The sequence below is a fragment of the Leucoraja erinacea genome, chromosome 14 (genome assembly GCF_028641065.1).
Source record: "Leucoraja erinacea ecotype New England chromosome 14, Leri_hhj_1, whole genome shotgun sequence".
In the NCBI taxonomy this organism is placed as follows: domain Eukaryota; kingdom Metazoa; phylum Chordata; class Chondrichthyes; order Rajiformes; family Rajidae; genus Leucoraja; species Leucoraja erinaceus.
The window spans coordinates 39,515,890-39,530,024 of record NC_073390.1 but is presented as its reverse complement, the minus strand read 5'-3'; the positions used below and the strand labels follow the sequence as shown (position 1 = coordinate 39,530,024).

Sequence of the window (14,135 nt, the reverse complement as noted above, 5' to 3'; positions counted from 1 at the left end):
TCAGCCCACTTGCTTAGCTGATCAAGATCTTGGAGTAATTCTTGATATCCATCTTCACTGTCTACAATACCACCTATTTTAGTGTCACCTGTAAACTGACTAATTATGCCTTGTACATTCTCATCCAAATCGTTGATACAGATGTCAAACAGCAATGTTGGAATTGTTTAAATTTAAATATATTCACAGATAATGCTTGGTCATTCATTGCCAATCTGGATAAGGGCTGTATCCTATCCTTGAAAGATCATTTAAGTTGATCATTTTTCAAAATTTTATGATCAGAGCAAGTTTGAGCATGGGATTAAGTAATCAGTATGTACAGAAATAAAAGGTCAACTCTTTATCTGAACTAATTCAATGCTGGTAAAAGATTTATAATTTGGAAATGTAGTCATAAAAGGTTGATTTTCAATGAAGTATCATTTTTCACCAAATGTTCTGCTGACAATGTGAGTTCTCCCACTCCGCACAATTCACAGGCTGACCAACAAATACATTTTAGATTTGTTAAAAAAAATGTATTCTTACAATAAATGATAAATAGCAGAATTTACAGGCCTACTATCATGATAACAATGGAATTCTTAAGAGCATTATTTTGTTAATTAATGCTCGTTAATTAAATTACTATCAAATATCTACATAAAGACATAGCTACATCGAATATTTTATACATCAACTTTTCAAGTAAATCAAAATAAGTAGTATAAATTAGATAGAAAATTTCAAGTGTATGTACAAAAATTGTAAAAGATCACAATGCTCAAAATGTGAAACATGTTGGAAGGGTAGAATTGGTTTTATTTGACAAAGTGATTTGGGCATTATTTGCAATTTATAGTTTTGAGCCTGGATGGCATCCAAATTATTACACATCTAAAATTAAAAAAATCCCTGAGGGACAAGGTTAGCTGAAATATCTATTCTCAACATTGTGGCAATTGATCATTTTCATTATTTATAACATTGTTTCTGCTGTAAATTTGTAGATTATTGAATTTCTTTGCTCCCATTATCCTCCAAATAAACAGAGTAAGCCCAATAATTAATTGCCCAGGAGACACAGTTCTTATTCAATATACTTCTTATTTATCAAAAAATACAATTTCCCAAAATTCTAGTATAAAGTGAAAGAGCAATTTTTTGAACAGAGCAGCTGGCATTGAACTGGTTTGTAAAAGTAAAATACATCACTTAAAACTGAAAAACTACGTTGATGGTGTTCAAGTGCGGACACTGACATTTAATACAAAAGGTCAAAAACATAACAAGGGGGAATTGGTCTGAATTTTAAATAACATTTCAGAAATGCTTCTGTACTGTAAGGATATCCAGTTGCATTTAAGATTCAAGCCAAAATATACGATCATCTTTCACAACAGTACTGAAGTTATTCCAATTGTTGGGATCAAGTCTTGATGCTTAAACCATTAAACACATTTATTGATGTGGGGTGGAAAAGATGAAAAAATACCCTGTTGTCATCTGGGGGTGCACTTACTCTCTCTTCCATCACCAGGTGATGAGTAATATCAGAACACTTTGACCAGCTGAAACCACTCAATGCCATTCTTTTAATTAGTGATAACATTTTAGCACAAGAATTGTGAGTTATTCCAACTACTTAACTTCTGAACACTTAGACCTCTTAATTAAGAGCTAGCATCAAAATATCGTTTCAACAGTTTCACATGAGACTAGCAATCTCTACCGACATAAACAGCAAACCTCTCACCAATTTACTGGAGCCTCAGGGAAACTTTAAAGACAATTCAACAGGAAGGCATGAGAGGCAGCAAGTCGGATCAATGAAGGCCCGGTCACAAAGTCAGCGTGAAGGACGTTTCACAGGAGAGATGCACAAAATGGTATGTAGGCAGTTGAAGGCACAGTCTTCATTGGGGCAAGAAAATATTCAACATAGGAGGGCAAAGTGATAGATGGACAGTAAAACACACAACTTACTGGCACAAAGCTCAATATCAGTCATTCAGCACTCAGACAGCAGATGTTTGGATTCGGTTCAAAGGTGGAAGTTTGGCCAAAGACATCAGAATAGCTAAATATGAAGGTATTCATGGTTTAGATAATAACTTCGGTAGAAGATGAGTTGAGGAAAAGGTATGATGTTACAAAGATGGATCAAGAGTTTTATTGTCATGTGTCCCAGATAGAACAATGTAATTCTTACTTGCAGCAGCACAACACAATATGTAAACTCACTGTTGCCTCTCACTGCTGGGAGTGGGTCAGTTGTTGCAGAATGAGTGGGAGGGAACAGAATGTGTGGTGGCTCCCGATAGACATTGGAGCAAGTTCACATCCTCACTGCTACCACAAAAACTTGCTGTTTGGTCTGAACTCACCAAGTAAATCAATTCACATTCAACCTATTAAACCACTTTAAAATTAGCACTTCTCTCTTTCCTATGGGATATGGGGAGAAAGCAGGAACTGATTATGGATGATCAGCCATGATCATATTGAATGGTGGTGCTGGCTCGAAGGGCTGAATGGCCTCCTCCTGCACCTATTTTCTATGTTTCCTCCCGATTTTTAGATAAATGCCTAAACAACAAATATTTTTGCATCTGTTAACAGTCACAAATACTTCTGCAATTTGCTGGCGTACCATAAGTATGTCCACACACGCTGTCCCTGCCCTGTTCAATGCTGGCTGCAGGGGGGGCAACTTTACTTTGCGGCACTAATTACCCAATCTGTCCATTTCATCACAAGACTCGCTCACAGGAATAACATTGAAAAACTGATCATGCCCACCTTAATCTTCCACTAATGAAGGTTGATAGACGACAAAGTATGGATTGCACACTGTGAGAGTTGCATAATTGCTAGCACCATTCACCCTGTGCACCTGCTAGATGACAGTACAACGCTGGTGGATCGAACAGGCTTTGGTAAAGATAATCACTGTGAAACTCCTGCTTGTGTGTCAACTCTTGCATGGGAAGCACTATATTCCAAAAAAGGACAGCACAAAATAATGTTGTATTATTCCCAGTGACTGAAAACTAGCCTCGGCTTTCTATTTGTAGAAATTGAACTGGTATTCAGAGTTTAGTCGACTGTCTGCTGCCCTGGAACTTTCTCTGCTTCTCTGACTTTCAGCACTCGTTACTCTTAAAGTATTCCGATCTGCTATCATTTTTCAGCCTGAACACTACTGAATGAGGGGAAAAAAAGACACAAATTGCTGGAGTAACTCAGGCAGTATCTCTGGAGATCATGGGTAGCTGACGTTTTGGGTCAAGACCCTTTTTCAGACTGGGGAAGGGTCCTGACCTGAGATGTCACTTCTCCAGAGATGGTGCTTCACCAGCTGCGTTACTCCAGTACTTTGTGTTTTTTTTTTGTTAACCTTTTTTGTCTCCACATTAATGGAGAAATCTTGTTATGGATGTTATTCCAAACTACAGCTTATGCCGTCCATGATTAATTTACCCCCCCCCCCCCCCTAGATATTACACAGTGCTATAGTTTAACTATCGTGTCAGCAAATTTACTGAGTCTCAAGAGGATGCAGGAAGTGACTGCAGGAAGGCAGTTGGTGAAATACCAAGTGGGAAAGCAGTTTGTATCAGCATTGCTAGCCCCCCCCCCCAATATTATAGACTACAGCTACAATATCTGCCCATACGCTCTCCACACACTGACATCTGCCCTGCCTGTACACTACCACGCCGGGCACTCATCTGAACCTTGCCCTCCCCACTGACAGTGTTCCTGACCCCACTGACACAGTCCCTGTCCCCATTCCCCCTCCAGCCACGATGCTGTGTGTGGAGAGGGTAGTCATCTCTGGGCCCACGTTGTACGAACCACTCGCGCCGAGATGGAAACGCATTGACCGTCGGACCGTAGACTTGAACTGATAGATGATGATTTCTGATATATACACCAGTGTTATCTGCACAATCCTCTTCTCCCTACACCACCCTCCCCCCAATTAATCCCAAATAGCTAGTGTTGCCGGTATGAAGCGCAGTTATTTGGAAGTACTTAGTGTTACGTTATTGTAAGGATTTGACATGCGCTATTTTCAGTGGAGGGTTTATTTGCTTCTGTGGTGGTCTTGGGTTTGGGAGGCCAGTTGGGGTCGACTAGCAGCTCCCGCGCCAGGTACCGATATCTGGCCTTTGGCTTTCGGCTCCCACCACCGAGGACAGATGAGAAGCAGCTCTTGTTCCCTTGCTCCAGCACCTCCTTCAAAAAGACAGAGAATAGGTGAAAATTACGATGCTGATCTTTAGTAAAAGAGTCACGTTTCAGCTAAATGTAGACACGAGGAATTACAGGTGCTGGTTTGCAAAAGACAAAGAGTGCTGGAGCAACTCAGCGGGTCAGGCAGCATCTCTGGAGAACATGGATAGGTGACGTTTCACAGAGCGCTGGAGTAACTCAGCAGGTCAGGCAGCATCTGTGGAGAACATGGATAGGTGACATTTTACACAGTGCTGGAGTAACTCAGCGGGTCAGGCAGCATCTGTGAAGAACATGGATAGGTGACGTTTCACAGATTGCTGTAGTAACTCAGCGGGTCAGGCAGCATCTGTGGAGAACATGGATAGGTGACGTTTTAGAGTGCTGGCGTAACTCAGCGGGTCAGGCAGCATCTGTGGAGAACATGGATAGGTGACGTTTCCAGAGGGCCTTATGGCAGCAGGTTTAAACTAATTTTCTGTATGGTGATAAAATAGTAGATCAAACTATATTTGTAAAATTAAATTAATAGGATTAAGATTAGCAATTAAATGCAGCTAATATAACTAAAACCAATTCCTTTTGACTATGAAAAATATTTGGTTTGATAAACAAAGTTTCCCTGCATATCCATAAGCCTATCTAAACGCCTCTATGGTATCGGCCTCCACCACCACCCCTGGCAGCGCGTTCCAGGCACCCACCACCCTCTGTGTAAAGAAAAATCTGCCCACACATTTCCTTTAAGCTTTGCCCCTCTCACGTTAAAGCTATGCTCTCTAATCTTTGACTTTTCCACCCTGTCTCATCCACGCCTGCATCATCTTTCTCAACCAACTTCACTTCCAGGGCAAAACAGAGAGCTGCCCTTTTATATTTCGTGACAATATATTAAACACAGATATACTGAGCTTCTACACGTTATAAAATGCACAAATGGAAATGATGCTAATGCAGAAGTACAGCCTGTAAAAGGTGAAAGCCTGGTCATTTCCTTGCTTTAACTCTGCACCTGACAACCAAGATCAAACAGAACTCACATTCCGTGGGGCTGTGTAATGTGGGGGCCATCACCAATGCACAGTAGGGGGGAAATCATCCTTTGTTTGCACAACAATTTAACAAATTAAATCAAACCATGAGAAAAAGGAGAAGAGCAACCTGCTGATTATTGGCCGTGTGCTGGTTCAATCCCAGCTCCTTCCTCTTGAACAGGAACTTCCACGGGGCCAGATCCAGCAGGACAACCTGAGTGGTACAAACGGCAAGTAAAACGGAGAATTAAAACATTATCTTCCTGAAGTAGCCCAACGTGTTATTACAGGAATAGGGCACATTTGGCAAATGTCTGCAGTCATGTCTTTGGTGAGATTTTGCATTTTAATTTGGGGTATTAAATCTTTTCAAAAGAGAAGTATTGCCAATTAACTTTGGTATTGAGCTGTAAAGAGTCAAGCACCAGAAGCTGCTGCCCATGGAGGCAAACTGCTGGCAACATTGACTTTAGAAACTATCTGATAATTAGAGTTAAGATTCATCAAAGATACATGACTTTAATGAAACAAAACGGAAAAGAGTGTTAAAAAATTGCAGACAATTTTTCCTTCAAAAATTCATTTGGGAAAGCCTCCACATTTAAAAGACATTTGGTGCATAGATGGGAACAATATGGGCCAAACGCAGGCAGGTTGGGCTAGTGCAGATGGGACATCTTGGTTGGCTTCAACAAGTTGGGCCGAAGGGCCTGTTTCCGTGCTGTATGCCTCTATGGTTAAAAATGTAGTGAATGCCAGGAAGAATCACACATGGGTCTCCTTGTTCCATCATTTTTATAGTCAGCAGAGTTTTACAGAGAAAATTAACTGCATCAAAGATCAACCAAAACAAAGGATATGCATGGGTAAACTAGATTAGCAGTAGGGCATGAGGTGCTCTATGAGTTTATGGTGGCTCTCATTCTGCCGCAAGTGGTGTCCATTGTCAGTTATTTAGATAATAATAACAGACCATGTCATTATTATCCCTAGACTGAATTTCCACACAAAGTTAAGTAGAGAAATAATAATATTTTAAATCTTGCAAAATTCTTATACATTTTGTGGTGCAGTATTAAAGCAAATAAAAACATAATTCATGCAAAAATGGAATGGAGCTTAAAGGAAATGGCCAAAAAATATCTCCATTTTATATAGATTTCCACTTTGTACTAACTGAAAAAGATGATAATTAGATCTCACATTATTTAAAATAGATGACAGCACCATAATTTAATGAACTATTTTAGAAACATAGAAAATAGGTGCAGGAGTAGGCCATTCGGCCCTTCAAGCCAGCACTGCCATTCATTGTGATCATAGCTGATCATCCACAATCAGTAACCCGTGCCTGCATTCTCCCCATATCCCTTGATTCCGCTAGCCCCAAGAACTCTATCTAAATTCATCCAGTGAATTGGCCTCCACTGCCTTCTGTGGCAGAGAATTCCACAAATTCACAACTCTCTAGGTGATAAGGTTTTTTTTCTCACCTCAGTTTTAAATGGCCTTCCCTTTGTTAGACTGTGGTCCCTGGTTCTGGACTTCCCCCAACATTGGGAACATTTTTACTACATCTAGCTCGTCCAGTCCTTTTATATTTTTATAAGATACCCTCTCATCCTTCTAAATTCCAGTAAATACAAGCCCAGTCTTTCCAATTTTTCCACATATGACAGTCCCACCATCCCGGGGATTAACCTGGAGAACCTGTGCTACATTCCCTCAATAGCAAGGATATCCTTCCTCAAATTAGGGCACCAAAACTTACCTCAGTGACAAATGACACAACGGCATTTATTATGATTATTATGAGCATTCGAATTCTCCACTTGTACGGGACACACACCAGCTGAAAGATAATTCGATTCATTTTAGTTTTACTTTCCATAAACCATTTCCATTTACTCCCAATTCATTTCTACTTCATCAAATACCTTTGTTTATTGATTAGAATTTGTAGATTAAGAGTTAAGTAAAAATGCCAATCACATATATTTACATATATTGCATAAAATTAAAGATGAGATAAGTGTTGTGATGTGTATCCTGTTCCCCTACGCTCAATACATTGTTGATATCACTTTGGAAATGGAGTTAGCTCATTTATAATGAATGAATGAATGAATGAATAAGTTATTGACCAAGTATTCACAAACAAGGAATTTGCCTTGTGCTTTGCCCGCAAGTGACAACATGACACAATTGTGTTGGTATCATTGTGTAAATGCCCTGCTGCTGCAGTAGGGATATGAATGGGGGTACATAACAAGCGAATAAGAGTCACTCGTTACAATTTCAATGGCCAAGACACTTCTTGAAATAATCACCATTTTAAATAGTTTTACCCTTGATAAACCTAAAGAGCCTGTCCCACTTGGCGATTTTTTCAGCGACTGCTGGCATCATTGACTGACCTATCAGGTCACTGAAGAATTTGCGGCGTGACAACGTTTGACGCGCGTGTTTTTACAAGTGTCACAACATTTTTTTGTCGTAGCTGGATTTTGAAATGTTCAAAATCTTTTGGCGACACTGATATGATGCCGGAAGTCGCTGAAAAAATCCAAAACTCTCCAAGTGATCTCCCCACCTTCCCCCAGAGCTAGATTTGGTCCTTCGAGCCAGCACCGCCATTCAATATGGTCATGGCTGATCATCTAAAATAAGTTCCCCGTTCCTGCTTTTCCCCTTCTCCCTAGATTCTAGCCCCAAAGAGCTAAATCCAACTCTCTCTTGAAAACATCCAGTGAATTGGCCTCTGTGGCAGAGAATGCCACAGATTCACAACTCTCTGGAAACATCGTTTTCACTTGCTTAATGATGAGGGGGGAAAAACCATACTAGCGAGTTCTGAGGCCAATATTCTCATTAAAGCAATTGAGAAAATACTATTATTTCAAGGGAGGAATTGCATGCAAATAATTTTGGACTGGTTTAAGTCAGCTGTATTCTCAAATAAAACTAAATCCAGCTTTCATCCTTACCTCAAGAATCCAATCAATGACTTCAACGGGATACAGCATTATGAACAGCATAAAGATATAAAGAACCATCACCGTCACCACAAAAGGATCTGTTACAACAAAGAAAAGCTGCATGGAGTTCAGCCGGCAACTGCAACCTTTAAAACGTGAAGCCAATCAAAGAAAACAATACAAGTGAGTGAAACCATACTCTTCAAAGAAAAGCACGGCAGAAGGGTGGAGATCAGGTGCGTCCATAGTGGGGTGAAACATGTGTTACACAGAGGTGGGAGGGAAAGCTCTCTCCAAAGTGTAAAATGGCTGGAAGTGAGGTTGAGATGAAGCTATAACTTAAAAACTAACAGTAGCTACAAGAATACTCTGGTATAACAATGACACCAAGTCTGATGGGCTGACATGACTTCAAGCAAGAGCATCAGTTCTGGGTGGGTTTGCAATATCGCAGCCAACAGCTTTTAATCACGTAATCCCATCTACTAATAGATTTGCAGGAATAAAACTGGAAAAGGTTTGGAAAACAAGTGTGAAAAATTAAAAATCTCGGAGCTGCTTGAGCATGTGACTTGGCAGATCAGTTCAGTTGAGTTTACTTTATTGTCACGTGTACTGAGGTACAGGTAAAAGCTTTGTGAAAGGCAGGTCAGTCAGCTCAGGGGCAATGAGTGAAGAGAATCTGGTCAAGGTTAGGACATGGAGGTAAGAGTTTTCATCAGTTTTATTAATGTTATGCATTTCTTCATTTACCAACATTAACAAATGGTTCACTTTATCCATCAACAGAAAACAGGCATTCTTTTGGTGAGTTTAACCAGGAGAAACTTATACCATTACAAAAGATCTCTAGCTTAATTTAAGAGCTAAATCAATCATGCTACTTACAGTTTTCATAAGAAGGCTGCCGGAATGGTTTTCCTTTGGAAAACACAATGGCCACTATGAGGTACTGAAAACAGGAAATGAAAAACACAGTGGTATTTTCATAGTTCTTAATATTCCTTGCATCTTCAATATCTGTGCTATTGTACGTTAGCGTGATATTCAGCTTTGATGAACTGCAAGTACTGTAATTAAACAAAATACATTTCAATGTTAACACCATGAGGTTGAAAATGACACCACTGAATGAGATAAGTGAACTGTATGTGATCACCAACAAACCTTTTTGGTTCAACATAAAGCAAAGGAAATTATTTACCAAGATCCTATTCTGAATCACTTAATCTGATCTTATGTTAACCATGAAATATTAAAGAATGTGTAGGAAGGAACTGCAGATGCTGGTTTAAATCGAAGATAGACACAAAGTACTAGAGTAACTCGCGAGGACAGGCAGCATCTCTGGAGAGAAAGGAATGGGTGACGTTTCGGGTTGAAACTCTCTCGAGATGCTACCTGACCCGCTGAGATACTCCAGCATTTTGTGTCTATCTTCACTTTAAACCAGTGTCTGCAGTTCTTACACACCTGCACTATGAACCTCATTTCACAAATACAGCTCTACTCCAATGTAATCATTTTGGACTTACTCTGAATTTGGTGTCCAGACCTCATACCAGGTTTGTTGTTTGACTGCAAGGAATGATGTTACCTGGAACACCGCGCTGATAACAATTTGGGACAGTACTGAAAATAACAGTGACGCAGAGATAAGGCCAGACGGAAGCTTTTGTGGAACCAGCTCTTTCCAGGCCGCATTCAAACTCACTACATCAAAAGGGAAGATTAAAATTAGTTTTCTCCACTGCTCAAAACATGGCAATTAAATACAAGATATCAAACATCTTTCAGTCCAGTTCCTTTCCTGATTCTTGGATAGTCGTCTAAGTAAATACTAAAAATATTTTATAATAGGTTGAATTTAAGTTTTCCAATGAAGAAGAAACTACAGGTGCTGGTTTACAAAACAAAGACACAAACTGCTGGAGAAATTCAGCAGGTCAGGCTGATCCACTGAGTTACTGCAGCACTTTGTGTCTTTATAAGTTCTCCAATGGTTATTTAATTGAAAATAAGTATTATTTAACGTGATAAACTCCAGACAGGAAGATCCCAGGAATGAGTAGGTTAACCTATGATGAGCTTTTGTCGGCACTGGACCTGTACTCGCTGGAGTTTAGATGAATGAGGGGTCCTCACTGAAACATACAGAATAGTGAAATGCTTGGATAGAGTGGATGTTTCCACTAGAGTCAGAGAGTCAACCAGTATGGAAACAGGCCCTTTGGCCCAACTCGCCCACACCGGCCAACAATATTTCAGATCAGTCACTAGTGGGAGAGTCTAGGACTAGAAATCACAGCCTCCAAATTAAAGGATGTTCTTTTAGGAAGGAGATGAGGAGGAATTTCTTTGGTCAGAGGGTGGTGAATCTGTGGAATTATTTGCCACGGAAGGCTGTGGAGGTCAAGTCAATAGATATATTTAATGCATAGATATATTCTTGATTAATACAGGTGTCAAGGGTTATGGGGAAAAGGCAGGAGAATGGGGTTACGAGGGAGAGATAGATCAGTCATGATTGAATGGCGGAGTAGACTCGATGGGGCCTAATGGCCTAAATTCTGCTCCGATCACATAATCTTATGATAATCTCTGATTATCTGTGTAGATTTTATTCCTTCACCAGGCCTGGTGTCATTGGCAAGTCTAGTAGTTATTACTCTAACTGGCCAGTGGTACTGGCCACCATCTGGAGATGCCATTGCCACAGTTCTATTGAGAATAGAGTGCCTGAGTCAACCACAATGCAGATATAACTAAGTGTTTGCATGTTGGGATGATGTGTGAGTGAGGGGCAGTACTGGCGGTGGTATTTACATGAACACCACATCCTCGCTCTGACAGGTATCTGTGCATTGGCGAGCATCTATTTTACTGTATTTACAGCCATTAGAGTGATACACTGTGGAAACAGGCCCTTCGGCCCAACTTACCCACACTGGCCAACATGTCTCAGCTACACTAGTCATAGAGTGATACAGTGTGAAAACAGGCCCTTTGGCCCAACTTGCCCACACCCGCCAACATGTCTCAGCTACACTAGTCCCACCAGCCTGCGTTTGGCCCATATCCCTCCAAACCTGTCCTATTCATGTACCTGTCAGTTAGTACATGGCCACTATAAAGTAAGAGAGTATTAGGTGAATGCAGCCACTGGAATGACACTCAGTGTATCCTGAATAGTGCCAGCATCTGGTGGCTGCCCTACACATCCCCCTCACTCACACATCATCCCAACATGCAAACACTTAGTTATATCTGCATTGTGATTAATTCAGGCAAAGTATCTGCACTGGGCTCTTAAGATTCACAATGTTTGGAAAGATCTTACACTGAGCCATGATGTTATGAATTGTTGCCAGATATCTAATTTCACCCTCTCACTTTATCAAAAGACACAAATTATTTGTCATAATATCATGTGATAGGAGCAGAATTAGGCCACTCAGCATGGCTGGTCTATCTCTCCCTCCTAAACCCATAGATAGGGCTCTTGAAGATAGCTAGCTAGGGCTAGATAGGGCTCATGAAGATAGCTAGAGAGAGCTCTTGAAGATAGCGGAGGGGATATGGGGGAAGGCAGGAATGGGGTACTGATTGTGGATGATCAGCCATGATCACATTGAATGGCGGTGCTGGCTTGAAGGGCCAAATGGCCTACTCCTGCACCTATTGTCTATTCTCCTACCTTCTCCCCATCACCCCTGATTCCTGTACTACTAATACTTGTACATGCTTTATGACTAAATAAAAACAAAGCTGGGAGTAATATATCCATCAAAATAATGAATATACCACCGAGTTCTGACAAAATCATTGACTATGTCATCTATTAAAAGAATCAACAAACTATGTAGTTTGATAAATGTAGCAGTTTTACCATACTCACTAGTAAACACAATGACCAGAATGATAGCCAGGTCGATGAAAAGGAACTGCAAATCTCCAAGGTTACTCAGCTCCTGGTTGAGGTAGAGAGAGCAATTAAACAACCTGACTCCAGACAAACATACTAGTATGTATTCTTTATTTAACAATTCTCTAGCATGTTAGCTTTCATCTAAAATCAATACTTACAGAATAGAGTAAGGTTACGCTGAGATATTGAATGATACTGTACAAGGCCATGAACTTAAACACACAGAAAGATGTCATCAAAGCTGCACGTCCTTCCCTGCTGGACATAAAATAAAGAGTTATCTTCATCTAAATACAGGCAGCAGAACAAGCAAACTGTCAACGTGAAATACTGTATATGCTGCAAATCCTTGGCTAGTCAGGCAGCAAATGTGCACAGAAGTGCTCCCCAAAACTGAAATAGCACAATAGTCATACTACAAACTTATTGAATGCAGTAGAAGCTGTTAATGTGTAAAGTGGTCACTAAATGTTTCCACGATGCTTCTGTCCACAGGTGAACAAGCTGGAAGCTTGTACTTCAATCCTATCCTGGAAACTGGGGATTTTAGATAAATCTATAATAAACACATATTCCCATTCACCATGGCCTTGAGACTGCTAGATTACACAAGATAACTCGCTCACTGATAGTCCTTTATGAAAACAGTTCAGCTAGCCACACCATGAATGGTCTGTCGGCAAACATATGAAAAGGGAGCGACAATAGACCATTTGTTCTTGCGATAAAATTTAATTGACGATCTTAAAAATGACATTTTCAGAGCCCATTGCCACAAGATCAGGGGTGATGGTGGAGACAAAGAACAGTACAGGAGCAGACCCTTCGGCTGACAATGCCTGTGCTGAACATGATGCCTCTGCCTGCCACTACATTCCCTGCATATCCACGTGCCTATCTAAAAAAAAAATTTGCCCCGCTCATCTCCTTTAAACTCCTAAAAGGTGGAGTAAAAAGTAGTAGAAAACCTACTTGACTTTAGCAGTCATACGTGATAGTAGAATTAAGCCATTCGGCCCATCAAGTCTATTCCGCCATTCAATCATGCCTGATCTATCTCTCCCTCCTAACCCCATTCTCCGGCCTTCTCCCCATAACCTCTGACACCTTTAGTGCAGTGAGTGGAAAAAAACTCAACTCAACCAAGAAGAACAACATATCAAGTCTAGGTGGATCTATCCAGGGAACTCTTGGGCGCAGAAAGTTACCTGATGAGATTAGGGACGCAGGCAATGTTTGCAAACTTCGATGTGAATGGAGATGCTGCAGAAGCTTCCAGTTCTGACAGCGAGATTCCACCGTGGGCTTGTTTGAGGGCCTGGAAAACACACGACGTAAGCATTGTTAGACATTGCAGCAAATGCAGGTAGACAGAGTGATAATGCAAAGCCTGATGAAGCCACTTACCCCACAGTCATTGGCACCATCTCCACACATGCCCACATAGTAGCTGGTGGGATCAAGGCAGATAACAAAGGTCAACATTCACAGTTTACTAGATATACATTTTGCTGATGAAGCATTGAAAATATTTGGATCACACAAAACAAATACTTTAAAATAGTCAATAACCTTTTCCAATTGGGTAATGGACTATTGATGGGATTTGCATCAAAACTGATGGTTTATCTAGAAAAACCCAGTTAACGTTTACATTTGTATACAGAACCAGGAAAAAAATAAAAAGACACACAGAAGACTTAAGATTGAAAAGGAAATTAATTCCAAAGGATCTAGAGACAATAATGCTATAGGCTTAATGTATATATGGTAACGGAATGGTGAACCAGTAAAACACGATCCCTGTATGTTTAGTTTTAGTTTAGTTGAGATACATCGCGGAAACAGGCCCTTTATCCCAAGTCCGCACCGGCCAACGATCCCCGCACATTAACACTATCCTACCTACACTATGGATAATTTATATTTATACCAAGCCACTTGACCTACAAACCTGCACGTCTTTGGAGT

The 14,135-nt window shown here is 40.5% G+C and overlaps 1 protein-coding gene across 3 annotated transcripts in view; it reads right to left on the bottom strand.

Annotated features, from left to right (window-relative positions):
* Positions 1 to 330: 330 nt before the first annotated feature.
* The window catches only part of atp13a3 (ATPase 13A3), a 49,891-nt gene continuing 36,086 nt past the window's right edge, over positions 331 to 14,135 (bottom strand). For 2 of the 3 annotated variants that reach the window (XM_055646221.1, XM_055646220.1), the window contains exons 24-33: positions 13,572 to 13,614; positions 13,373 to 13,482; positions 12,323 to 12,422; positions 12,135 to 12,207; positions 9,772 to 9,949; positions 9,125 to 9,306; positions 8,246 to 8,334; positions 7,030 to 7,110; positions 5,386 to 5,472; positions 331 to 4,227 (exon numbers count right to left, since the gene is read on the bottom strand). In XM_055646221.1, the coding sequence (XP_055502196.1) occupies positions 4,030 to 4,227; positions 5,386 to 5,472; positions 7,030 to 7,110; positions 8,246 to 8,334; positions 9,125 to 9,306; positions 9,772 to 9,949; positions 12,135 to 12,207; positions 12,323 to 12,422; positions 13,373 to 13,482; positions 13,572 to 13,614 (1,141 nt within the window). In that variant the 3' untranslated portion in view covers positions 331 to 4,029. The remainder of the gene's footprint in view (positions 4,228 to 5,385; positions 5,473 to 7,029; positions 7,111 to 8,245; positions 8,335 to 9,124; positions 9,307 to 9,771; positions 9,950 to 12,134; positions 12,208 to 12,322; positions 12,423 to 13,372; positions 13,483 to 13,571; positions 13,615 to 14,135) is intronic. The other variant, XM_055646222.1, reaches the window with a different exon arrangement.